Genomic DNA, 24,455 nt, shown 5'->3' on the forward strand with positions numbered 1-24,455 from the left:
TTTTCTTACCGAGATCCATGATACAAACATGGCTGAAGATAGCCTATGCGATTTTGATATACCCAATTTAATGAAGAAGTTATGATCACAAACGAAAAAAGGTGTCTATTGCTATAACCGGGGGACGTTTCGAGCTAAATTGAAATGAAGATAATACATCAATGAGGACCACACCGGCCGATGCATGGTTGCAGAATCCACCGCATTTCAGGAATCGGCAGGCAGCATCCTCAATCGTAGCAGTTGGGACAGTGGAACGCGATGGTTTCCAAAATTTACAGAGAAGCCTCCATCTTGTCCAGAACAGCACGGGTGAACTCGTGAGTGGTAGCCTGACCACCCATGTCGCGGGTCCGTGTTTGGCTAAAATGAAAAAGTTGATGTCAGTACTTATATCAATTGACACAGAAGAACTGCGGGACTCACCCTTCGCCAATGACATCGTAAACAGCCTTGGAGATGCGGTTGGCGTGCTCATCGAGGCCGAGGTGACGCAGAAGCATGGATCCGGAAAGGATCATGGCGCTAGGGTTGGCCTGGTCCTTGCCCTTGATGTCGAGACCGACGTGACGGCAACCGGGCTCAAAGACAGCGACGTCACGGCCCATGTTGCAACCGGGGACAAGACCAGGTCCACCAACGAGGGCAGCACCGACGTTGGACAGAATACCTCCGTACAGGTTAGGCATGACCATCACGTCAAACTGCTGGGGGCGGGAAACAGCCTGCATAGAGGCGTTGTCCACAATCATGTCGTTCACCTCCAGGGTGGGGTAGTTCTCGGCGACCTTGTGGAATGTGCTGCGGAAGAGACCGTCGGCCAGCTTCATGATGTTAGCCTTGTGAATACAGGTGACCTTCTTGCGGTTGTTGGCAAGAGCGAAGCTGAAAGCGAATTTGGCGATGCGCTCGGACTTGGCACGGGTGATGATCTTCAGGGACTCAACGACACCCTGAACGGACTGGTGCTCGAGACCGGAGTACTCTCCCTCCGTGTTCTCACGAATGATGCAGAGATCGACATCCTTGTGGCGAGTCTGGTAGCCGGGGATGTTCTTGATCAAAGAGATGGAGGCGTAGATGTCCAACTCCTGACGGAGGGCGACGTTGAAGGACTGGTGGCCGGAGCGCTCGACGGGAGTGTGGAGAATACCCTTCAGACCAAGCTTGTTGCGCTTGAGAGAGGCGAGGGACTCCTTGAAGAGCTCCTCGGAGTGCTTGTTGCCGGTGTCGACACCGCTGACATCGACCTGCTCCCACTCGATGGGCACGTTGTCGGCCTTGAAGATGGTCTTGACCGACTCGGCGACCTCGGCACCAATTCCGTCACCTGAAAATGTGTCAGATCACGACGAAGACACACGCGCATAAAAGAGTAGGGACGTACCGGGAATGAGAGTCACGGTGTACTTGCCGCCATACTTGGTGGGCTTGAAAATGTCCGACTGAACACTGGCAAAGGCTAGGCGCAGAGGTTAGTGGCAAGTAGGAAATTAGAGATCAGATCAATTGGCATACATCTGGCGGGAACGGAGCGAGCCAGAGAGGGGGCTGCGGAGGCGCGAAGCAGGGTCTAGCTGGGGTGTTAGCCAAAAGCCGGGGAGGAAAAGGTAAAAACTTCAAAAGAGATAAATAAACATACCCGAGCAGGTTGAGCCGTTCTGGAGAACATTTTGAGGAATTGGCAGTTCAAAGAGATGTGGAGAGAATCAGAAGGGGGGAAAGGGAAGGATCAGACAGGGAAAACGGGAAAAAAAGCCTCCGGATGGGCTCGGCATCGCGCGACTGTGGTTAGCGCCGGCCCGATCTTATCTTCCTAAACAATGAAACCCTCCTATTGACGATCTATACAGCAATCCAGCTGTCTTCGGTTCTTATTTACATGCTATTTGAGCGAAGCTTCAGGTCTAGCAGATTTGTGGACTCGGACAAAAAGAATATACCTTATTCACCCAATTTGCTAGTTAACAGCAACAAAACAATGGCCGATCTGAGAGCTGTTCATGCGGTGGCGAATTACTCTATCGGTCTGGTATACTTCGCGGTGATGCTCAATAACTCTTCTCGCGGTTATGCCTCTATTCAGCTCTCGGGGGTCACTAATAAGCTCGCCTAGTGTACTGCGTGAACAAAGCCTTGGACCGATGGCTGACCTGACAACTGTTTTCGCCATGGTTAATTGAGTCTATTGATCTGGTGTCGCTCGAGGCGATGATGAATAACGTCTTTCAAAGCCATGCCTCTATTCAGCGCTTGGTTGATTGGGGCTCTCAATAGACATCTTCTTTGATCAACAGCAACTCCAGTCTTTTGAGCCAGCAAGTATGTCTGGTATCTTGGACATAAAAGGCCTGGATCTGCTCGAGTATTCGATTTTGAAAGCAGACATCCTTCACAAAGCCTTCTGTTTCCATCTCGTCTCGCGCTCATCAATACAATCCAATTACCTTCCAGCTTCATCCAACTCTCCAAGATGAAGTTCCACTCTGTTGCTATTGCCATGCTGGCTGCTTCCACCGTCCAGGCTGCCACTCTTCCCAAGTGGTGTGGTCATCCCGGCCAGGGCTGCTACATGATGAAGCGCGCCGCCGATGCTTCCTTCGAGGTCAAGCGCCACGCTGATGCTCTCGCCGATGCCATGGCTGGCTCCCACCCTCTCGTTCTCCAGAAGTGGTGTGGACACCCCGGACAGGGCTGCTTCAAGGCCAAGCGTGCCGCCGAGGCCGCTAACGAAGTCAAGCGCTCCGCCGATGCTCTCGCTGACGCTATGGCTGCCCTCGATGAGGAGGAGTAAACGTATGTTGCAACCTCTCTTCTTTTCTATCCAATATACTGATGTTTTAAAAGGCTCAACAAACCTCAATGTCGTTGATTCTGGGCGTATCATCAGTAGCCCCGATCTCCAAACGTTACTCGGGACAACATTTTCACCAGGTACGAAGGCACCCACGCCAGGGCTGGCATGTTGGTCTGAATGTGAATTTCCATGGCGGACACTCCTTTAATTGACTAGCCATACATTTGCGTTTTTTTTTTTTTTGGAGACGGCAATTGATTGGGAGTTGATTGATCCATAGCATCTAACAAAGAAAAATGGAAGAATCCACATCCTCTCGGGACATTGTTATGTAGACGTAAGTGAATTCCAAACGCTATCCACGGGGAATCCTGCCTATGACTGTTGCTATAAATCCTTTTACGTCGCTAGCTTACCTTGATCTAATTGATTTACCCAAGATACTCGAAAATGAACAAAATAGAGGTGAAACAGGAGGTGAAAAAAGAGACCGAGTTAGGATCCAAACAAGGCATAAAATAGTACACTCGCTGGGAGGAGTTCGTACGGAAATTGTCTAATACCCCACAGCGCTATCAACAGATCTAGGTCCCCTGTTGTATCAAAGCAGTGGGCCTCTGATGCCTTGTCACGCAGACTCTTTCTAATCATTATGCTTCTAGAGGGTGGGGCCAAAGAGCCATATTATCTGTGGCTCCAGATATCTCGTTCAAATCATATTCAAAGGGTTCCAAACGCCTAAGTGTAACCAGAATAACGCCTCATTTGTTCAAATGCCCCGTAATGGGATTCCATCGGGCCAGCGTTTGTCAACTCCCACCACTGCTGACCCTGATATACAGGGTCCTTTGAACCAGTGTATGGCTCTCCTGTAGTTGGCTCTTTCGGGAGGTCATTTGTGAGGTTACTGGGAAGAGAGTGAGCGGCTCCAGTGGCAATGGTCTCATAGCCAGATATCATGTAGGGTTCAGCGTCGGGGTTCCCATCTTCATTGTCATCCATGACAAAGTCATGCATTGTATGATACTGGGTGTTGTCTGAGAGCTGTGAATAGAGTCGCCATGTCTGGATCAGTCGCTCTCTCTGCTCCATGTCGGCGTTGTCAAAGAGGTTCAATTGACTGGTTGTCATGGTGCTTGGATCGAGACCATGATGCCTCAGAACATCAATGCTAGACTGGATAGGAATGCTTGGGGTGACTTTGTGGGCCGAGTGATGATAGTGCTGGGTAATGGAGTAGGAGATTGGTGGCACTTGAGATGGGAATGTAGCTTCATCTTTATTCGTAGTATGAAGTTGTGCCATAGTCATTTGTCTATCAAACAAATCTGCCAGGTCATCTTGCATTTTCTGGTCGCTTTCAGATGCAGATAGACCACACTGTTTATGTTCTTAGTTGGCATTTTTGAAAAGGTAAGAGCCAGAAGGCGCAAGCTACCTGTTTACAGTAGGGGTTCTCAATAAAGGCTGCGAGAGAATTGGATATGTCAGACGTATGCCCGCAGTGCGGGCACTGGTGTAGTACAGAGGAAGACATGGGCCGGACTCAAATATAGTAAAAGTGATATATAGAAACGATTGTACGAAGACGGGAGAGAAGAAATTCGGAGAGTGGGATATCAGAGGGGCAAATATGCCCAAATAGTTGAGGATTGGGCTGCAGTTCGGGCCACTAGGGTCATTTCGATGCAGTAAAACCCGGCTATAATGTGCCCAGTCATAATACAGAAGCTGCCTCATACTATGAATACATGTGATGTCTTGAATCCCATATTGAAACCGACGGGAGATATAGGTAATCTCTCGACAAGCCTTTGGATTGGTTCAAAGATTCGAGACGGATGACCCAAACAACATGATACTTGCTACCTATGAAAATGAAGTGTAATTATCTTGTATTCTAAAGTTAGTACTCAAGTTAGTACTCAAGAATAAAGCACTTCCAGATTCGAGTGATTTGGTCTTTTCCAAGTGTGCAGGAGTACTGCCACATCCAAGAGATTCCAAAGTCATGTGACGAGGAGCTGGCAGGCAACCCCGTGACGCGCAGCGTCACTGCTTAGGAACTGTTATCCATCACCCCCCAGAGCTTCCAACCTCACTTCGTCCCCTACTGTACCTCTGAATTATCACGGCTCTCGTTTTCCGTGATTCAGACTTTACTATCTCGACTTCTCCCCATCTGTGGTGACGTCCTCCTTGAAGCACACCAAATCGCAGTCTCACCAAAGCCATGGTCAGTGAACTCCACGCATCCCTGGTGTGCTATCTTTCCATGAAGCTAACAGAGTTATTTCTTAGACATCAATTGGTACAGGTTACGATCTCTCCAACTCGGTGTTCTCGCCAGACGGCCGGAATTTCCAGGTAACTCGGATCCTACCTAGCTCCGAAATGAGCTGTAAACTTGCCTATCCGATACTTACCACGTTTTATAGGTCGAGTACGCTGTGAAGGCAGTTGAGAATGGAGGTACTGCCGTCGGCATCAGGTGCAAGGATGGTGTGGTGCTGGCAGTGGAGAAGATCATCACCAGCAAGCTTCTAAAACCAGGAGCCAACAAGAGAATCGCGACAGTCGATCGTCATGTCGGCATTGTGAGAGATCCAGAGACCCCGTTGCTCTTGATAACATATTTGCGTACAAATAAGGAGTCAACGTTGATAGGCTGTTACTGACCACAGCTTTCTCCAGGTTTCTGCTGGACTAGTTCCCGATGGCCGTCACTTCGTTTCCAGAGCTCGAGATGAGGCTTCCTCGTGGAGAGGCGTATACAAAGGCCCCATCCCGACCTCGGCGCTTGCCAATCGCTTAGGAGGATACGTGCAGGCCTATACGCTTTACTCCAGCGTACGGCCGTTTGGTGTAACCGCGATCGTTGGTGGCTGGGATACCGAGGCAGAACTCGCCGTTGATGGACAGGTTGGCAGCGGACCCGAGTCAGGCTCTGGTGGAAAGGTCCCAGGCGCCAAGGCGGGAGGGCCTGGCCTCTACATGATCGAGCCCAGTGGATTGTATTGGGTAAGCCAAGTCTCGCACGCGTGGTCAACAGAGTACTAAGAGAAAATCTCAGGGTTATTACGGTGCTGCTACCGGCAAAGGACGACAGGCCGCCAAAGCCGAGCTGGAGAAATTAGACCTAACCTCTGGCAATCTGTCTCTGGCAGATGGCGTGAAGGAAGCTGCCCGCATCATCTACGTTGCCCACGAAGACAGCAAGGATAAGGAATTCGAGCTGGAGATGACATGGATCAGCTCAGTTGATGGGCCTACCAAGGGCCGCCATGAGGAAGTTCCCAAGGAGCTCCTTGAAGAAGCAGAGAAAGCCGCACGGCGGGCCCTGGAAGGGGATGACGAGGAGGAGGAAGACAAGGGTCAAGGTGAACAGATGGAAGAGTAAACCGTGTCATAATTTATGCTGCCAAAGAATTATGTGTCTGTGGAGCTGTTCCTTTTTTGCTGCACATGAAAACAATCTGCCATCCCAAATAAAGCCTCAGTAAGGTACATGCCACAGCACGTACGCTGGAGGTTCATTGTCATGCGATATTTCGAAAACTTTAGAGAATCTTGCCCTCAGCCCATTCCCTCCTCTTCAGGCCCAGCTCGACAGCAGCGCTGCCCCAATCCTCACCGTGGTTGTGCATACCATTCTTACCAAGACCAGCTCGCTCCAAACCCTGCTCCTCGGTCAGCACCGTCAGCAATCCAAAGATGACCGGGACACCCGAATCAAGCTGAACGCGCATGAGTCCGTGGCTGACGGCGTCTGCGATGTATTCGAAGTGCATAGTAGCACCCTTTATGAGGACTCCAATGGCAATAATAGCATCGAAGGGCTTCTTCGGGGTTGCTGATATCGCAGACCCAGACGGTTCAGTGGTGGGAGATGACAGCAAATCGGTGGCACTGATGCCCTCGCCGGAGGAGTTGGCTTGAAGCTGGGAAGCAGCATAGATCCTAGGAGTGAGAAGTTAGACAAATGATAGCCAAGGGGGCTGTAGAAGCGTGCTGGACTCACCGTTGCACTCCCAGAGGCAACTCATAGCTGCCGGGAACCGTCTGGACGGAGATGTTGTCCTCAGTCACACCAGCCGCCAGCAGGGATTTCTTTGCCCCCGAGACGAGTGACTCGATGATGGCAGTGTTCCACCTGGCATGGATAATAGCCACGCGAAGTCCAGAACCTAGAGTCAACCGGTGATCAGCAGGGTGGCCTCAATGGTGGGGTTGCCTCTCTCACCGTCGTGGGTCTGAGCAGCGCCGGGACCTTTGATGGAAGTCATCTCGTAGTGGTTGAAGATGTGATTTGAGATGATAGATTGAGTGTAGGGGAATTGAACAGGGGTATGGTGAATCAAGAAAGCTCGAGGGGCGACGAAAACATCGGTCCCGCATTTGGCGGGGGCGGAATGCCATTAGGGAATATGGCAATTTACCCAGTGCGGTAGTATATACACATACTCTACAGATGTATGCAGTTTACACACTTGATTAATGTTTAACAAAAAAAAACGAAACGGAATTCCATTCCCCCGAAGCTAAAACACCTAAAAATAAAAAGATGACCGGATCATGATAATCGTCTAACCGCGCCAATTGCAACATGTTTACTCGACTGTGACCGACTTGGCCAGGTTGCGAGGGAAATCGACATTCAGACCCTCGCCAACAGCAAGCCAGTAGGAGATGAGCTGCAATGGGATGACATTCAGCAGGCCCTGGAGACAGTCCACAGTCTTGGGCACGTCAATCTTCTCGGTCTGCGCAGCCGAGAACTCAGGGTCGTCGTGGTTGCAAATCACGATGGGACGACCACCACGAGCAATGACCTGCTGGTAGGCGTTCAAAGACTTGGTGAAGAGGTTGTCGCGAGTGAGAATCATAATGATAGGGAGGTTCTCATCCACAAGTGCCAACACACCGTGCTTCAATTCACCCGACATGACGGCCTCACAGTGGAGGTATGAGATCTCCTTGATTTTGAGGGCACCTTCAAGGGCGGTAGGGAACTGAGCACCCCGGCCCAGCAGGAGCAAACTCTTCTGGTTCTTGAATTGGTTGGCGCACATGTCCTTGATGGCATCGTTCAACTTCAAGATCTCCTTGAACTGTTCAGAAATCTTTCCGAGGCCCTCCATGATTTCCTCGCGTCTCTTTTGCTTGGAGGCACGGTCTTCACTCAATGACAAAGCGAACATGACCATGGCCACAAATTGAGAGGTGTAGGCCTTGGTAGAGGCCACACCAATTTCAGGACCAGCGTTAATGTGCACACCGCAGTGGGTAAGGAGGGAAATGGAAGAACCGACAACGTTGACAACACCAACAGTCAGAGCGCCACGCTCCAGACAGTAGCGAAGAGCCATCAGCGAGTCGGCAGTCTCTCCTGATTGGGAGACAAACACACAAGTATCGTCACGGAAGACTGGGGCCTGACGATCGAGGAAATCGGAGGCAAGTTCGACTGCGATAGGGATCTCGGTAAGCTCCTCGAAGATACCACGCACAGCCATGCACGAGTGGTAACTGGTACCGCAGGCGATAAAGATGATGCGGCGGCAGCGACGGATGGTGGAGATGTATTGGCGGAGACCACCCAAAGTGACCTTCTTGTTGGCCACATCCAGACGACCTCTCATGGTGTTGACAACGGACTCGGGCTGCTCGAAAATCTCCTTTTGCATGAAGTGGTCAAACTTGCCCTTCATGATCTCCTGGAGCTCAAGCTCAATAGTCTGGATAGCACGCACGTTGGAGGTGCCATCGTCCTTGGTCAAACGGTGAATGTTGAGCTGACCCTCGTGGATGTGGGCAATGTCATCATCTTCGAGGTAGAGCACCTTCTTGGTGTGCTCCACAATGGCAGAGGGGTCAGAGGACAAGAAGAATTCTGCGGGTTGGGGAATGCCATCGTCCGACAAGAAAGCTCGGGACTGGGAGCGGTGCAGGAGTGACTTGTCGGGAGGGGCAAGGAGGCTCGTGGCGGACTTCTTAGCAGCCACATTCTGGGAGGCCTGCTCCGCGGAAAGGGCACCATCTTCCGAAAACTCAACATCAACGAAATCCACCTTCATCTTCTTGGATGTCTTCACACCGATCACCAAGGGTGAACCCTTGCGGGCCGCAATGACCTCGTGGGGGTAGTGCACCGACTTGAGCAGCAAACCGAAGGCGCCTTCAAGTTCCTTGATGACCGCCTTGGCCAAAACTGTGAATTCAATGTCGGGGTGTTGGTCATAGAGGTATTTGGCAAGCTTGGCAATGCACTCGGTATCGGTCTCGGTCTCGAAGCGGAATCCCTTGCTCTCAAGCAGAGCCTTCAATTCTTTATAGTTAGTGATGATACCGTTGTGGACGACAGAGAACTCCCAGGTAGGATCAGACCTATTCCACAAGGAACGGTTAGCCTCGAGTTAAAAGAATCATGTTCAAGTTGCAAGCTTACCGGTGGGGGTGGCAGTTCTGACGAGACGGGGTTCCGTGAGTGGCCCAACGGGTGTGAGAGATACCAGCATGAGACTCGAAGGTCTTAGTCATGTCGTATTCGCTCTGCTCGATGAGTTCCTTCAACTTGGCAACCTTGCCAACTTCCTTGAAGGCACAGACTTCATTCTTCTTGTTGCCGTCTACGGCCATACCAGCGGAGTCATAGCCGCGGTACTCCAATCGGGAGAGACCTGCAATTGAGGATGAGTCGGGGGATAGTGGGTTGAGGCGAGGATCAACAACATACCATTAAGCAGGGTATCAATGATGAACTTGCGGTCCTTCTCCACGAGGTAGTTGATGTAGCCAAAGATTCCACTGAAAAAACGGTGAGTAATCAGACAAGGACGAAGAAGAATAAGAAGAAGAACAACAACAACAGCGACACATACCACATGATGAAGAGAATGAATTAAAACAAGGAGGGGGGATGAAAGTAGAGAGAAGCAAGGAAGGCAGGTTTCGTATTTATAGAGGGGGAAAATAAGGAAGGGGAGGGGCGATTATTATTAGCTCTTTCAAGCTAAGCGGAGTGCTCGGACCAACGTTTCTAGGGGAATCCGATGTCTCACTTGGCAAAACATACCCACATTTTATATGAATTATTTATATACCTATCTATATTCCTATATATTGTATCAGATCTGCCAAGTATTACATTCTCTATCATATGTCCATTGTCAACGTGTCATCTTCCGGTCTCGTTTGGGATTGGCCGGACCAGGATTTTATACCAGACTCTGAACGCTGGCTATTTTGACCCTCTCGCTGATTGCCACAGAGGCGAAGTCAAAGTAAGAAAATGTAAGCTTGTTTGTTTTTGGCCTAGGTATCTAAAATTATATACGGCACATTCCTTGGGTCGGGAACCTTGGAAGGGTTCGGTAGTTCCACGCTGCAGTTGCTATTTTTGCCGACACTCAGGGGAAAGTCGATTTAGTGAAAAACTCCACCTGGGGCTGAGCGTGCCTGTGTGTGCCTGAGCCTGAAGCCTTGGAGCCTTAGAGCCTGGTGGTCTGTGTGCCTTGCGGCCTGAGGAACCAAGTCCTGTAGCCTGGTAGCCTGAGGCATAGTTCAAAGTACTTGACATGTCTTCTTATCCACATGTATATGGTTCTGGCCATTGTTAATATCTGATTTGATACCTAAACATATAGCTTTTGCAGATTTGTCTGATTATCTAGTATGAGAGTACCTCCTAGGTACTTGTTAAACAGGCATCAATACAGTGGTGGACCAGGTCTCGGTGAGGTCACTCTCAAGCCCCCCCAAAAAAAGCCGCTGAATCACCAAACTTCCTCTCTGGCGTCTCTGGTATCTCAGGCATCTTTTACTATTGAGCTTCTACACAAACCTCCAAATCCTCCTTTTTTTTACATCTATCGCCTTTCGCTATCCCTTGGTGAAGTTGCTCCCCAAGTCCCCACCATTCCACTTCCTTCCGCTCGATCGCGTCTTAGCCTCCTGCAAACTCTTGAATCGCGTCAGGCTCTCCGCAAACCTCAACTTGCGATTGCAGTTTGGGATTTCTAATCACTTCATCCTTTCGCTTCTCGTCATTTTCTTTACCACTTTCTTTTGCCTTCTTCTATTCATTTTGATTGCACCGGATTTCATCTTTGAACTCTACTCCTTTATAATCCCTTTCTCCCGAGTTTCGCCCCGTTCTGCTGCGTCGCGACCTTCTCGGTCGCATGTATTCGCACTAGCCAGTACACCACTGTCAAGGATGCTGCCTTTGGATTGCGCCACGGTTTCTGGCGTATAGCCAACCTCTCACCATGTCACGCGCCTCCGCCGGCTTTGCAGACTTCTTCCCAACCGCCCCATCGGTCCTCCAACAAAAGCGCTTCAAAACATCGCAGGATCGACGAATTAAACATGTTGATGGCGAAGAAGTGTCCGAAGAGATGCCTGGTTCTTTGGGACCCGCGGGCTCAAGCGCATCTGCGACCGTCGGGACCTCGGAAGATAAGAGGGAAGCTCGAAATCCTTCAGCCCTCAACGGGGTTGAATTGATCATTCCTGCTGATGTCAATGGGTCGGATGGGGCTGTGCTATCTGCGGCGCCTATGACGAATTCACTCACGTCCCAAATCGACACCTTGACGCCGCTCACCAACGCCGAGTCATCACCTCCATGCAAAATAACTAGTCCATCGCAGTCCAACGTGGCGGATAAGCCTTATACAGGCACCTCTTCACGGGCAAACCCCGAACACTCCAAACTTTCCATCACTCCCATCCACACTCCTCCCACTCCCCAGTCACAGACGCGGCATGAACACCGCGTGCGAGGCTGCAAGGCCGTGTACGATCCTGATCTGGATAAACGAACCTCTTCGAAGGAAAAACGCAAAAAGGCTGAATATGTCGATATTATTCATGCGCCAGGTGATTGTCCACCCGACCCGCGTCTTACAATCGCCAACTATACCCGTGGATCTAGCTGCAAGCAAAAGACAAAGTACCGACCTGCGCCTTACACTTTGAAGCCATGGGCACATGATGCGGCGAGCATAGGCCCAGGGCCTCCGGTCCAAGTGGTCGTCACCGGATTCGATCCTTTGACCCCAATTGCTCCGATCAGTGCACTTTTCTCGAGCTTTGGAGACGTCGCCGAAATCAAAAACCGCACAGACCCGATCACTGGCCGGTTTCTTGGGATCTGTTCCATCAAATACAAAGACAGCGTCTCATCCCGGGGAGGCGGCCCCGTTTCAGCATCCAACGCCGCAAGGCGTGCTTACCTCGAATGCAAAAAGGAACAACGAATTGGAACACGCAGGATCAGGGTTGAACTAGATCGTGATGGGAAATTTTCGGACAGGATGGCTGCCAAGGCTGTGGAATCTCAAAGATCGGCTTCTAAAAGTAACAACCAAGCTGCCAGCGAGCCGAGGCAGGATAATCAGGTGAAGAAAAGCGAGCCGCCACCCACCGCACCCAAGGGTCCCTCAGGCCGGTCCTCAATACGCCCCGGGGTCGTCATTCCTGACGGACCCAGGGCCGGTGTCCGATCCCCCGTCGTACAGTCTCTAGTTGAGGAGACTGCCATACTAAGTCAGATCAAGCGCGATCCTTACATTTTCATTGCCCACTGCTACGTCCCAGTTCTTAGCACAACTGTTCCGCATCTAAGAAAGAGGCTCCGACTTTTTGGCTACAAGCATATTCGTTGTGACAAGACCGGTTATTATATCATCTTTGAGAACTCACGGCGAGGTGAAGAAGAAACCGAGCGATGCCACCGACAGTGTCATATGCAGCCATTGTTCACATATATCATGAACATGGAGAGCCAACCTTACGGGAATCCCAACTACGAGCGAAGTCCGAGCCCCGAACGTCTGCGGGCTGATCGGCGGGACAAAGCGGAAAAAGACAGGGCAAAGAAGGAAGCCGATTTGGACATCGAGGAAGAAAAAAAGCAACGGGCAATCTTCTTGGACCCATGTCGGGAAGTGCTGTCGATCATAATCCGCGACCTCAGGGACAAGCTTCTCGAGGACGTCAAGTCTCGCATAGCCGCCCCAGCTCTATATGATTATCTGGAACCGAGCAAGCATGCGTCGAGAAGAGAGAAACTGGGCATCCCAGAACCCGAAGGTACGAAACGATCCGTTTTCCGGATTGACAGTGCCCTTGGCACCCCTGACTCTCGATCCGAAATTTCCGGCGGACGAGACCCTCTACGGTCATCGTCAGGTCTTAATATTCTTGCTCTTCCTCGGATTCGGAAAGCCCATGGTCTTGACCGTGTTGGTGCTGCCTTCTTGGACGAACGACGGAGACAACCATTACGAAAGAAAGAAGTCAGACCTCTGTATCATCGCCTACAACAATTACATGATGACGAGGACTCCGATGACGAACAGCGCACCCCTGTTGCAAGAGATATTGATGAGCGAGAGAGTCGACCACCTAGCCGCGCAAGCTCTGCATCATCGGAGTTTGAACAAGACAATGGATACCAGTCTGATGATTTGAGAACATTGCAAGGAAGCGAAGAGCATGCCATTCTACCTGCCAAAAATGATCTCCAAGGCCTTCCCAATGAGTTTGATGACTTATCCCCTCGGTCTCGCAAGAGGAAACGGCTGACTGGAGAACACGACGCACGCAAAAGACAGCGACAAGATGATGAGCTATTCGGAATTGACTCGGATAAAACTGGGCACAAGCAGACTGACCTCGATCCGGAGATGCCCGCTACTGTTGATGAAGATTACACAGCGGTTGACGCCAAATTAATTACCGATGAACCTGATGATGAAATCAACGAACACATTCCGAGCAAGGACTCCGAGCGCGATGACTTCTCTGTCAGCGAAGCATACAAAGCGGAACCCATCGATAAACCTAAAACAGAGATTGAATGGGGCGTGTCTAGGGATGAACCCCGTGCGACAGTTGAAGATGATGACAATATTGTTCTCGATTTGGATGGCTGGCAACATCTGGTCAAGGACGATGAAGACTTACGATTCCTGCGGGAGATTCTGCTGGATCAATCGGAATCCAGTATTGGAAACCTCGCTGCGTGGGGTTGGAAACAAAAGGAGATCAAAACACTTAACGGCCTGGAAAGAGGGACTACACAAGACGCCATTAGTATTTCTGGCTATTATGTTCCAAATCTTTCTGGGGCCGCTCGGACGGAGGGGCGAAAAAGGATCCTTGAGGCAGAAAAGTCCAAGTATCTACCTCACCGTATCAAAGTCCAAAAAGCTCGAGAAGAGCGCGAAGCCAATGCGAAAGCAGATCCCCAAGCAGCAGCAGCTGAAGCTGCTAGAATCGCAGCTGCCAAAACCATATCCAAATCGACGTCCCGGTCGACACGCGTCAACAACCGTCGGCTCATCGCAGACATCAATGCGCAAAAGCAAGCTCTTCCTACTTCAAGTGGCGAAGGAGATGTGCTTCGTTTCAACCAGCTTAAAAAACGCAAGAAGCCCGTTCGTTTCGCTCGCTCTGCGATTCACAATTGGGGATTGTATGCCGAGGAGAACATTACTGCCAACGACATGATCATTGAGTACGTCGGCGAGAAAGTACGTCAACAAGTCGCCGACATGAGAGAAAGGCGATACTTGAAGAGCGGTATTGGCAGCAGCTACCTTTTCCGAATCGACGAGAACACCGTGATCGATGCCACTAAGAGAGGAGGAATTGCACGCTTCATCAACCACAGCTGTACACCCAACTGCACTGCGAAAATTATCAAAGTAGACGGCAGTAAACGAATTGTGATTTATGCGCTCAGAGACATCGAACGAGGTCAGTGAAAAACTTGAAAGCGACAGGTGCAATTACTGATTTACAACAGATGAGGAGCTTACCTACGATTACAAATTCGAAAGAGAATGGGACAGCGATGACCGAATCCCCTGTCTCTGTGGTTCAACGGGCTGCAAGGGATTCCTGAACTAGCCACTCTTTGGAGTTCTTGAATCATATCTACCGGGTGGCGTTGAAATGGACTGGCGTTTTTTTTAAGGTGGGAAGCATTGAGGTCTGCATGGGCAATCGTGATTTTGAGCTACAGCTCTTGTACAATATATCAATTCCAAAAGATTTCTTGCCAGCTTTTCCTTTTTCGTTATCATAAAGTTTCTACGGTGGAAGAACAAGGCAGGAATGGTTCAGTGCACATCATTCAACAGTCAACTCGGGTGTCCCTCGCCCTTGATTGCACTGCGCATGGTCTCGGGGAGAAGAAAAGAGATTACGTCCAAGCAGCTAGATCCCAGCTTGGGGGGTATCGATATTTCAGAGGTAACTTTTCTAGTGATTGCGAGCGTTGTTCAGACTAGAAACCATTAGCAATTTGTTTTTATCCCCCAGAGCATTGTGCCCTCTCACCTAGGTGGCTCGGAAGAAGGAAGTTTGCGATTCCTTCCTTGATCATATATTCATGGCCGCAGTTCCCACAAACTAATTTTCCTTCGGAGACTTGTGTTTCAAGTAACAGTCTATGCAGGTCTTTCAGTATCTGCTCATCGTCGAGTGCCTCGCCCTCTGGTTTCGATTCTGGGAGACCCGGGAAGCCCAACTAGTAGTTTGCAAGGTCAGCCGATGTACCTCAAACTCATGGAGATCTAGCTACCTCATTGGAAGTGGTCCGCAAGGCATCCCAGTCAATCCGAGGAACAATATTGCGAATGAATTCTGGCTGGAATTCCTGTTCCTGTTGCTCCAGCTCTGCATCATGGAAATGTAGTGGGTATGATGCTGGTGATGTCTTGCACTCCTTGACGGCGCATGTCACGAAATTGGCAGTGATTACTTTCATTGTGTTGGGTTGAGATCCTGAAGAAAACTTCCAATATCTCACAAATTCAAAAAGGGCGTCTAAAAATGAGAGAGTGCGAGTCTAGAGAAACACCCAAAAAAATGGATGAGGCCCCACGGCTTATCGGATATCATGTGATCGATAACGATATGGATATGCTACGAGACTACAACTTGACTGAATATGCACTGCTTCATGAGGCGACATTTGATTTGATCTCCGGGTATTTAGGACCGTCTTTTGATCTGGACATCCACCAAATCTAGATCATCAATGTCATAATCACGAAGGCAATCATCGGGATTCAATTTGTCTCCATCAAACTGGAGGGAGATCATTTGATCCATGGAAATATTCTGTTTGGTTCGAAAAGCAGAAATGAGTCGCGAGATTTGGGTTTTTGCTCTTGCTTTGATTTTGAAATCATCCAGTCCGGGACTTCTCAAAACAAGTTTCATCGGTTCCTCCTTGTCATCTTCTGTGGTTTGTGCCGCAGCAGGGACCTTGCCGTTATCAGGCGAACAGCTTCGGTGGCTGACTGGTAACGGCCCGTCGGCGACCGCCTCCATATGTATGCGCAGCTCCGGATAGCCCGTAATAAGATCCTCGTCCATGCTCGTGTGTATAGGGTTTCTCCCAGCCTGTACTCCGAGACTCCTGCAGGTCGTCACGTCGAATACGCGGCGGCCCTTCCAGGTCAAATAGATGGATGATTGAATTTCTGGATCGAAGTTTTGACGATTGCACCATGCCAAACGCACTTCTCTTAATCCCTGCGACATTTTTCGGTGGACCAGTAATGGCTTGGTGTTGGTGATTTCGGATGAGATCAAGATCTGAACAACCGGGTCGTCCGGGGGTGTTGGTGGTAGGGCAGACTGAACAGCTTTTTTCTCCGGGTGATTGACTTTCTTGGAGGACTCACACGAGCGGGTTTCTAAGGTCGGGGTGGTCAGGCGGCAATTGACTAGTGGCGATGAGACTGTTTCACACTCTTTTTCTGGGTGAAGATGTGAATCAACATTCTCAAAACGCACATTCTCTCCACCGGATGATTCGGTTCCCTGTGTTTCTCTATTGTTGCTGGGATTTGGCGGGAAATTTTTAAGCTGTGACACTTCCGGTGACACGCTTGTCTCGCCGTCAGTTTTGGGGGAGATGGTTTGAGTCGGACCAGTGCCTGTGCTCTCTTCTTTGGATCCTTGGGAAAGCCGGCGCCGCTTGCTTCGTCCCGTGGCGTCAGCAAACTCATCATCAGCAGGCGTGAGTTCCGGTGTTTTCGGCTTTCGGTGAGCTTCTCGAGTCGCAGCAACAATATCAGAATAGGTTTGCTCTGAGCGGCGGTAGAATTCAGCGCCATCTCCTTCAGCCTCCTTCGTTGCCCATGCGGGTTTCTTGAAAAAAGAACGCATTATGATCTGAGAGTATGTAGAGTGAGGGTTGAGTTCAAAGATCCAAGTACATATGGGGTAGTCAGATTATATTAATTAGTCCGGTGGCTATGCGCTTGATCAGTTACGGTTAGTGCCTGCAATAAATGAGTCGAGAATTCCAATGAAGTCAGTGAGCTTAAATTATACAAGAAAAGCTGGAGAAAGGACCTCGGGGAACTGAACGTCCCCCACTGACATGCAATCGCCTCACCGCCTTCCAGGTGCCTCTCACTTCCGATCCGCCACATCACTTGCCAAAAGCATCACAGCTTGGTAGGTCCTCGTTGGTTCTCCAATCTTTCAACCTGGCTAACATGAATACATTTACAGACTTCTTAATTCCAAGCAAGTGGTTGAACAACGCCAAGTATGGAGAACGGCCCATCCTCCGAAGGGAAAGACCCTTCGGCCTTTCTCAGCGAGATTATTGGCGCGCCTGTGATTGTCAAGTTAAACTCCGGGGTGGTGTACAAAGGTAGAATGCAGTCTAGTGGTTCTTCACGTCATATATTAATCATTCTGCAGGTGAACTCCAATCGGTTGACGGCTATATGAACATTGCTCTCGAAAAAACGGAGGAATACGTAAATGGACATCTACAACGAAATTACGGCGATGCATTCGTGCGCGGAAACAATGGTTTGTCGATTTACTTCATTTGAGACGAGTAAACGCTTACGGAACTGTAGTACTCTACATCTCTGCGAGCTGATCTACATCCAATTTGATTTTCGGCGCTTTCGGTCTTAACACCGACGCATCATGTCTCACGGGTGATTCTTATGTGTGTTTTGCACTATGTCAAGGGTAATCCTGGTTTTTAGTTTGCTGGCTTTGACAGTCCAAAGACACAGGTTCGAGTGTGAAAAGCTTTGAAATCACGACCAGAATGCCGGGGCTAATTCGTTTTTTTTTTCTCCCTCTATTTATTTGCGATATGCATGTGCCTACCTTGTCTTCTGTGGTGTTTGGCTCATATCTTGGCTTATGTCGTCTTGTGGTTCGATATCATCCCAACATCTGATACCCCTGCACAACACCCTTGGCATGGAAAACTCGTGCTCTTTTGCTTCCTATCCCTGACCTCAAGGCGAATCAGCATAGACTTAGTGTTATAAATGGCAGCAAGACCCAATTGCGAACCATCAGAATCAATATATCATTCCGTATATTGGTATGCGCTCTCTATCTCTCTTGGTTATTTCCGTCCTGATATCAACGCCTATGGATCAATCGCGGTATGCTTATGACAGAACCTAAATGCGATAATTAAATAAGTATTGAAAATAAATCATTTCCTCGAAGACTTAGTGTTTGTGTATAGATGAGGGGGCGGGGTGGGTTAAGTAAGCCTTTCTTGGTCTTTTTTTTTCTCTCTTATCTTCTACCTGTCCATCCCCGGGCTCCAGAGCATTTGTTCAAGATGTTACAGGCAATCAAGTATAACAAAGGCGACCTTGAAATTCTGGACCAATTGCAGCTTCCATTTGTTCAGAAATATATCCCCATCCAAACTGCCGAAGATGGGTGGCACGCCATCAAGGATATGAAGGTCCGCGGGGCACCGGCCATTGCCATAGTGGCAATGCTTGCGCTCGCCTCGGAATTGACCGCTGCCATGAAAAACGACCAGCTTTCCAAGCTGCCGGAGGAGGTATGCCACGTTATCCGTGACAAACTTACTTATCTGGTGACGAGTCGGCCAACTGCTGTCAATCTCAGCGACGCTGCTGGCAAGCTGGAGATCGTGGTGACAAATTGCGCCAAAGTGACAGGTTCTCATGGTCGCGACATCGCAACAGCGTTCATCCAGGCGGCAGAGGACATGCTGGGAAAGGATCTGGAGGATAATCAAAGGATAGGACACAACGGTGCAGAATGGATTGCTGCCAACGCCATTAAGCCGGGTAATTCAGGAGTTGCAGTCCTGACTCACTGCAATACTGGGTAGGACCAATCTAATACTTGAGTTTTCGCATTCTCACATACTGAAGCTAATGTTGAATCGTCTCAGATCTCTCGCCACTTCTGGGTATGGCACAGCACTGGGTGTGGTTCGCTCGCTGGCATCGAAGAATATCCTACGCCATGCCTATTGCACGGAAACCAGACCCTACAACCAAGGATCTCGGCTGACAGCGTTTGAACTGGTCCATGATCAGATCCCAGCTACTCTCATCACGGATTCCATGGCGGCCGCGTTACTTGCTGATACCCGCGTGGGTGTGAATGCCATTGTAGTTGGAGCTGATAGGGTAGCAGCCAATGGCGACACTGCCAATAAAATAGGTACATATGCCCTGGCTGTCTTGGCAAGACATCATGGTGTCAAGTTCCTGGTTGCAGCACCACGCACAACCATTGACTTGGCCACGGGATCAGGGCAGGATATCACCATTGAGCAACGTCCAGCTTCCGAGGTGACGAGCATCAAAGGACCCCGTGGGGGAGCCGAGGCTGCTGACAACATTGCGATCGAGACTGTACAAATTGCTGCGCCGGGGATCAACGTCTGGAACCCTGCATTTGACATTACTCCGTCGAGTTTGATTGATGGCATTATCACGGAGGTCGGTGTTGTAGAGAAAGGCTCCGATGGTCAGTATCATTTAGGTGGACTATTTGATTCTTCCATTTGATCCTGGCCAGTGCATGAAATGCCATTCTCGGTATGGGTTTCTGTTTCTGTGGTAGCCCCCAGGGCAGCACCTTGTCTCTCAAAAACCGCCAGAAGCTCATCAACCTTGCCTTCGATGGCGCTGAGATTATTTTCTAATGCCGACGCAGTCATTTCACCCCTGCAATATATCATGGTAAATATTGGAACCAACATCAATACTAGGCAAATGAACATACTTGGCAAGATCAGCGAGTGCCTATGTAGGTTAGCGATCTGTGTAAGTTGTGCTTCGGCGTAGATGTTGAGGGCACCATGGAAGGAGGAGAAAGTTGTCACCAGGCCTACAGGGATGGGATGTGTTCAACCAACTCACCTGTGATATATCGAAGTCTGTATTTGTATCCGACATGGCTCTTTAGATAGTACGTGTAGTGGCGGTGTGTAGGATGTGAAATCCCGAGGCGATTGTGGAAAGAGTTCTTTAGTACCAAAATACGGGTCGCTGTCACGCGCTGTCACCGCTTTTGTATATATTTCTCTACGCACGTTATTGCTCTTTGTATGATGTTGATTTCAAGTTATCCTTCGGTAAAGACGATACTTGTAGTCCATCAAACTTATAATGGGATGTATATAGACTTCCGCATAACCCATTTTGGGCCGAACGTTCCGACCCAAAACCCAACCCGAGCTTAGCATTAGGCCCCTAGCAAAATCCAGTTTAGACCCAACTCGACCTTTTTTTTTTTTTTTTTTTTTTTTTTTTGCATAATTTCAATCATAAGGTTGCCAAATTATCACTATAATTTATTTTTTTTTTTTTTTTTTAGTTTTGGTTTAGACCGTGAACCACTATACTTTTCTATTATACTAGAGTGCGTCAAAGACCGAAAAACCGTAGAATCAAACTCAGATAAATAGCAATAATTCTTTAGGCTCTTATAGGTAGGATTTTGCTTTGTTTATTATAGTGTTTAATTCGTGGTAACGGCCTCTTTTATTAACTTTGTGTTCGATATACGTGAATAGGCTCTTTAGGCGACACTATGGGTTTTCCAATGGCTATTAGAACTATAGGCTATCTAATTGGAGTACTAGCTTTTTGACGGCTATCAGAAATTATGGTTTGAGCTCTTGTATATAATTACTATATATAGCGTTGGTAGTATATCTACTAAGACTTGAAACACTTATTATAGAGTTCCTTTATTGCTGCTTCGAATATTATATATTACATATATTGATTATATTGATTGTTAGTCTTTGTTGGGAATACGCGGTAGGATAAAGCCTTTTGACGATTATAGGTAGAATTTAGGGTAGGAATTAGGTTATCAATAGGTCTTCTAAGCTCTTGCTAGGTCACTAGATTAGACATACGAAGGTAGAGTAATATAACCAATTCACCACGAGTATACCGTAGGTTTTCAAGTCCTCTTCTAAATTAAGATATCGCGTTTACTTACTTTACGTACTATTAATAGATGGTTCTACTTTATAGGTTCTCTATTCTCCGTCTATCTGTAAGAAAGAGGTCTAGTGTCTACAGGATAGAGCCTGTCAACTAGGTAAGATCAAAGATGTCTCGGAACAAGAGTTATTGCAAGATGTACAGAGACTGATTCTTGGGGAACTCCCAGGTTCACCAAGAACGACTTATTTAACATGATCAAAAGAGGCGGTGAGTCGGCGCTGACGACTCTACAGGGATACGCTGGCAAGACGCGGGGTAGTCCACAGGAGTTGATACTGATGTGATACAATGTCCCCATGGGGTGCGTGACAAGTATGTTGAAAATATAGAGATATCTTCATATAGCGGGTTATAGATCACAGATTCTCTACTGGAGTATATCCTAATCAAGCTATTTGTTCTATTTACTTATACATACTTGTACTAATCTTAGCAAGAGGCCGAAATACTGTCCTCGTAAGTATCCTAGGAAGAGGAAATCCGATAATTTATTTTACTAGATCGGTTTCTACTTTATTTGATTAAGTATCCGGTATTTTAGCATCTTATCTCTCGGGCTCGTAGCGCTTTATTACCTCCGACTATTTTATCTACTAATATAATTCGTCGTAGACTTGGAGTATTGTTAGAGATCGGCAAGAGCGGATTTTTTTAGATACTACCTACTAGTTTAAAGATATCTATTACGCTTCATAACTAGATATCTCTATTCTCGTATGCGTTTATAGTAATTACTAGCGTTTTTAAAAAATTAAAATTTGGTCTATCGTAAGGTACTATTTAGGCTTAAATATCCGTATAGTACGTAAATAGGCGCAAACCTAAGTAATGTTCTTCTTAAAACGCTAATTAAGTATAACTTAGAGAGGTCCGAGTATTCGGATTAATACTATAGATATAGGTCAAAACTATATAACCACTGCCTAACTAAAAAATTGCCCTCCCAACCAGCCACCTTTTAATTTTTCTTCTTACACCACCCCTAAGTATTCGTTTTCAATGAAAATTGGACCAAAACGTAGAGAAAAGGGCTGAATTAAGCTCTGAGCAAAGGTCAGCTATGATCTACACTAATAAGGCAGGGGTTTCATAGTCTAAACTTGCTAATGATTTCGGCTGTACGCGTAAGATTATTTTTAATACGTTTTAACGCTATAAAGAGCGTTAATCCTTCGAATTACTTCCTCGAACGGCTATCCCGCTAGGCTAGACTCTCGAGCTTACTATTTTCTTGTTTTGTAAGCGCGCTAACACCCGTCTTAGGCCTATAAATAGCTAAGTACTACGATACCCCGTTATCCTTCTCGGTCTATTATACGGCGAACTTTGAAGATATAGTTTTTTTAAAACGCCGGTCGAAACGCAAGATATTAGTTAATCCTTCTCTTATAGAGAAAGAGCTAAATTATATAAGAAAATAGCGGCGTAAAAACTTTTAGTCGTTAATCTTCTCGGATAAGTGTTTAGTGTAACGAATCTCGAACTTTGGACTATGATAGTGTATCCGTAAGACCTCGGAAGGCCTTCGAAAAGATCTTATAAATACAAAGGTTTACGTAAAAGATATGCACAAATAATTTAGGCTAGAATCTAGCTAAGTGGTCGAATAGAATTAATAATTATGCAATAGGACGAAGACTCGTATTCGGGGAGGGGGTATACTACAAAATCGTATATCGAATCGCTCGAAAAAGGTCTACTACCAATCTACACCCCTAGAATAGTATTTTAGTGAGATAACGCGAAGATTTCCCTAGCAGAGTTAACAAAAGAGTGGTTTAAAATACGGGGAGTATACGTCGAAGATTGGCCCGCGCACTCACCTAATTTAAACCCAATTGAACCGGTATAGCGCTAGTTAAAATTGAAACTTTTCGAGCTCTTTCTAGAGCTTATTAGTATAGGAAGGAAGGAGACCGATTGGCATTTTCAAAAAAATGCCTAGTAGAAGCTTGGAACGTATTAGATCAGTCGAAGATAGATACCCTAATATTGAGTATAGGTAGACGTTTAGAAGTAGTACGGAAGGCTAAGGGTTATCATACGCGAGATTTTGAAAGTGCGGCCAGTAAGCTTATTGATAGAAAAAAATGTATAATCGTGGACCATAAAATAGGGTGGTTATATAGAAGATAAGTGATATATATATATTGGAAGGGGAACCCCAAAAAGTGGAGCGGGTAAACAGTTTTGGACGGGTATACTAGATAATATATCTAACGTACACACCCGGCCGAGCTACGCACCCTAATATATTATATTAAACGCAATAAATTATAACTTGAGATCTAAACAAATATGCACGATATTTTATAATAACTTTTTGTGATTACCAATTTGTTACTGTATATCTTGATTTTAGAGATATGATTATTCGATAATATGTGTTCCTAGCTAATTTGTAATATTACAGTGTATTTTATTCAAATCGATTAACCAAATTATTGGATCTTCCTATGCTCCTATAAATAGCTTATCCTACCCTAAATACCCAACATACAAAAGACAAAATAGGGAAATTTTGTTGTTGTTGAAGTATATAGTGTTTTTAGGTGCGCAGCTCGCCCAGGAAATACGCTAATAATAAGATCTTATCTAATTCTCTCTAATAGGGCTATTAGATAGCGTTATTGTTATTCGAATTCTATAACTTATTTGCATTATATAATTTAATCTAAATTAGCTTCTTAATCGTATCAAGGTAGTTCTACTAAATAACTCGACCGAGACGAAATAGATAGAGAAGTAATCAAGATTAGTATATTGAAACAAATAGCACTAGAATCGTGAGGTATCTTTTACCCTAAGTCCGCTATCTTATGATCTGAATAAAAGTAAGCTCTTAGCGCTAGGAGATATTTGATAATCTTTAGGAAATATTATTAAGCTAATACGGATCTAAGATATAAGAACTCGGATATTTATTAGTTAGTCCTTAGATAGCTCCTAAATAATAGCTCGATTGGCTCGAAGCTTGATAAGATATTAGATAAAAGCGATATATAACTAATTAAGCCTAGTGGTATGTTTTAACTAAGCTAATTGCAAATCTTACTAAGTTACATTTACATCCTAATTATATTGTGCCTCTTACGTTTTAGAAATGGAAGTAAACTCGTTTCCTAGTAATTATCGCTCTTACGCGTAATACCCTCTCTTTTCCTATCATAGGTATAGGGGTTAAATCGCCTTTCAATATAGCCCAGGACGTCTATTATCATTCTTAAGGAAGAATAAAGTCTTATATAATCGAAAGCTTAATAGTATTTTTTCATATATTAAGGTTTAATATAGAAGAGTAAGAAGCGTAGCTTCTTAAGAATTTCTTCTCTTATAATAGAACGAGA

At 47.1% G+C, this 24,455-nt stretch overlaps 11 protein-coding genes across 11 annotated transcripts; 5 read left to right on the forward strand and 6 right to left on the reverse strand.

The window, feature by feature from the left end:
* Window positions 1-200: 200 nt before the first annotated feature.
* N7508_004500 (isocitrate dehydrogenase (NAD(+)) IDH1) lies at window positions 201-1,715 on the reverse strand. Its single transcript, XM_058462566.1, has 5 exons — window positions 1,643-1,715; window positions 1,519-1,573; window positions 1,388-1,462; window positions 427-1,330; window positions 201-363 (listed from the first exon to the last, which is right to left on the reverse strand). The coding sequence occupies exons 1-5, from the start codon at window positions 1,670-1,672 to the stop codon at window positions 276-278; spliced, it is 1,152 nt and encodes a 383-aa protein (XP_058321191.1). The 5' UTR covers window positions 1,673-1,715; the 3' UTR covers window positions 201-275.
* A 758-nt stretch (window positions 1,716-2,473) lies between these two features.
* N7508_004501 (mating alpha-pheromone PpgA) lies at window positions 2,474-2,794 on the forward strand (the record flags this gene model as incomplete). Its single annotated transcript, XM_058462567.1, has 1 exon — window positions 2,474-2,794. The coding sequence occupies one exon, from the start codon at window positions 2,474-2,476 to the stop codon at window positions 2,792-2,794; it is 321 nt and encodes a 106-aa protein (XP_058321192.1).
* A 741-nt stretch (window positions 2,795-3,535) lies between these two features.
* N7508_004502 (uncharacterized protein) lies at window positions 3,536-4,334 on the reverse strand (the record flags this gene model as incomplete). The annotated part of the gene is made up of 2 exons (XM_058462568.1): window positions 3,536-4,177; window positions 4,236-4,334. 2 exons carry the CDS (start codon window positions 4,332-4,334, stop codon window positions 3,536-3,538), a joined length of 741 nt encoding a protein of 246 aa, XP_058321193.1.
* Window positions 4,335-5,030: 696 nt separating this feature from the next.
* N7508_004503 (proteasome core particle subunit alpha 7) lies at window positions 5,031-6,197 on the forward strand (the record flags this gene model as incomplete). The annotated part of the gene is made up of 5 exons (XM_058462569.1): window positions 5,031-5,033; window positions 5,099-5,164; window positions 5,236-5,394; window positions 5,492-5,818; window positions 5,871-6,197. 5 exons carry the CDS (start codon window positions 5,031-5,033, stop codon window positions 6,195-6,197), a joined length of 882 nt encoding a protein of 293 aa, XP_058321194.1.
* Window positions 6,198-6,357: 160 nt separating this feature from the next.
* Window positions 6,358-7,083, reverse strand: N7508_004504 (lumazine synthase RIB4; the record flags this gene model as incomplete). Its single annotated transcript, XM_058462570.1, has 3 exons — window positions 6,358-6,757; window positions 6,819-6,984; window positions 7,041-7,083. 3 exons carry the CDS (start codon window positions 7,081-7,083, stop codon window positions 6,358-6,360), a joined length of 609 nt encoding a protein of 202 aa, XP_058321195.1.
* A 324-nt stretch (window positions 7,084-7,407) lies between these two features.
* gfa1 (glutamine--fructose-6-phosphate transaminase (isomerizing) GFA1) lies at window positions 7,408-9,683 on the reverse strand (the record flags this gene model as incomplete). Its single annotated transcript, XM_058462571.1, has 4 exons — window positions 7,408-9,184; window positions 9,246-9,477; window positions 9,534-9,604; window positions 9,679-9,683. 4 exons carry the CDS (start codon window positions 9,681-9,683, stop codon window positions 7,408-7,410), a joined length of 2,085 nt encoding a protein of 694 aa, XP_058321196.1.
* Window positions 9,684-11,067: 1,384 nt separating this feature from the next.
* set1 (histone methyltransferase SET1) lies at window positions 11,068-14,719 on the forward strand (the record flags this gene model as incomplete). The annotated part of the gene is made up of 2 exons (XM_058462572.1): window positions 11,068-14,566; window positions 14,616-14,719. 2 exons carry the CDS (start codon window positions 11,068-11,070, stop codon window positions 14,717-14,719), a joined length of 3,603 nt encoding a protein of 1,200 aa, XP_058321197.1.
* Window positions 14,720-15,093: 374 nt separating this feature from the next.
* On the reverse strand, window positions 15,094-15,581 carry N7508_004507 (RNA methylation protein TRM112; the record flags this gene model as incomplete). The annotated part of the gene is made up of 3 exons (XM_058462573.1): window positions 15,094-15,098; window positions 15,152-15,341; window positions 15,396-15,581. The coding sequence occupies 3 exons, from the start codon at window positions 15,579-15,581 to the stop codon at window positions 15,094-15,096; spliced, it is 381 nt and encodes a 126-aa protein (XP_058321198.1).
* Window positions 15,582-15,808: 227 nt separating this feature from the next.
* N7508_004508 (small ubiquitin-related modifier domain-containing protein) lies at window positions 15,809-16,993 on the reverse strand (the record flags this gene model as incomplete). The annotated part of the gene is made up of 1 exon (XM_058462574.1): window positions 15,809-16,993. The coding sequence occupies one exon, from the start codon at window positions 16,991-16,993 to the stop codon at window positions 15,809-15,811; it is 1,185 nt and encodes a 394-aa protein (XP_058321199.1).
* Window positions 16,994-17,383: 390 nt separating this feature from the next.
* On the forward strand, window positions 17,384-17,676 carry N7508_004509 (U4/U6-U5 snRNP complex subunit LSM6; the record flags this gene model as incomplete). The annotated part of the gene is made up of 2 exons (XM_058462575.1): window positions 17,384-17,489; window positions 17,540-17,676. 2 exons carry the CDS (start codon window positions 17,384-17,386, stop codon window positions 17,674-17,676), a joined length of 243 nt encoding a protein of 80 aa, XP_058321200.1.
* A 761-nt stretch (window positions 17,677-18,437) lies between these two features.
* N7508_004510 (S-methyl-5-thioribose-1-phosphate isomerase) lies at window positions 18,438-19,653 on the forward strand (the record flags this gene model as incomplete). Its single annotated transcript, XM_058462576.1, has 2 exons — window positions 18,438-18,961; window positions 19,029-19,653. The coding sequence occupies 2 exons, from the start codon at window positions 18,438-18,440 to the stop codon at window positions 19,651-19,653; spliced, it is 1,149 nt and encodes a 382-aa protein (XP_058321201.1).
* Between the last annotated feature and the right edge of the window lie 4,802 nt (window positions 19,654-24,455).

The sequence above is a fragment of the Penicillium antarcticum genome (genome assembly GCF_028974205.1).
Source record: "Penicillium antarcticum strain IBT 31339 chromosome Unknown utg000004l_segment0_segment0, whole genome shotgun sequence".
Taxonomy (NCBI): domain Eukaryota; kingdom Fungi; phylum Ascomycota; class Eurotiomycetes; order Eurotiales; family Aspergillaceae; genus Penicillium; species Penicillium antarcticum.

Excerpts from the sequence above, each read along its gene's own strand:
- N7508_004500 (XM_058462566.1), bottom strand. The coding sequence starts at position 1,672 with ATGTTCTCCAGAACGGCTCAACCTGCTCGG. Across the intron at positions 1,463-1,518 it reads TCGCTCCGTTCCCGCCAGAT|CCTTTGCCAGTGTTCAGTCG; the intron begins GTATGCCAATTG and ends CTCTGCGCCTAG. Across the intron at positions 1,331-1,387 it reads CACCGTGACTCTCATTCCCG|GTGACGGAATTGGTGCCGAG; the intron begins GTACGTCCCTAC and ends ACACATTTTCAG.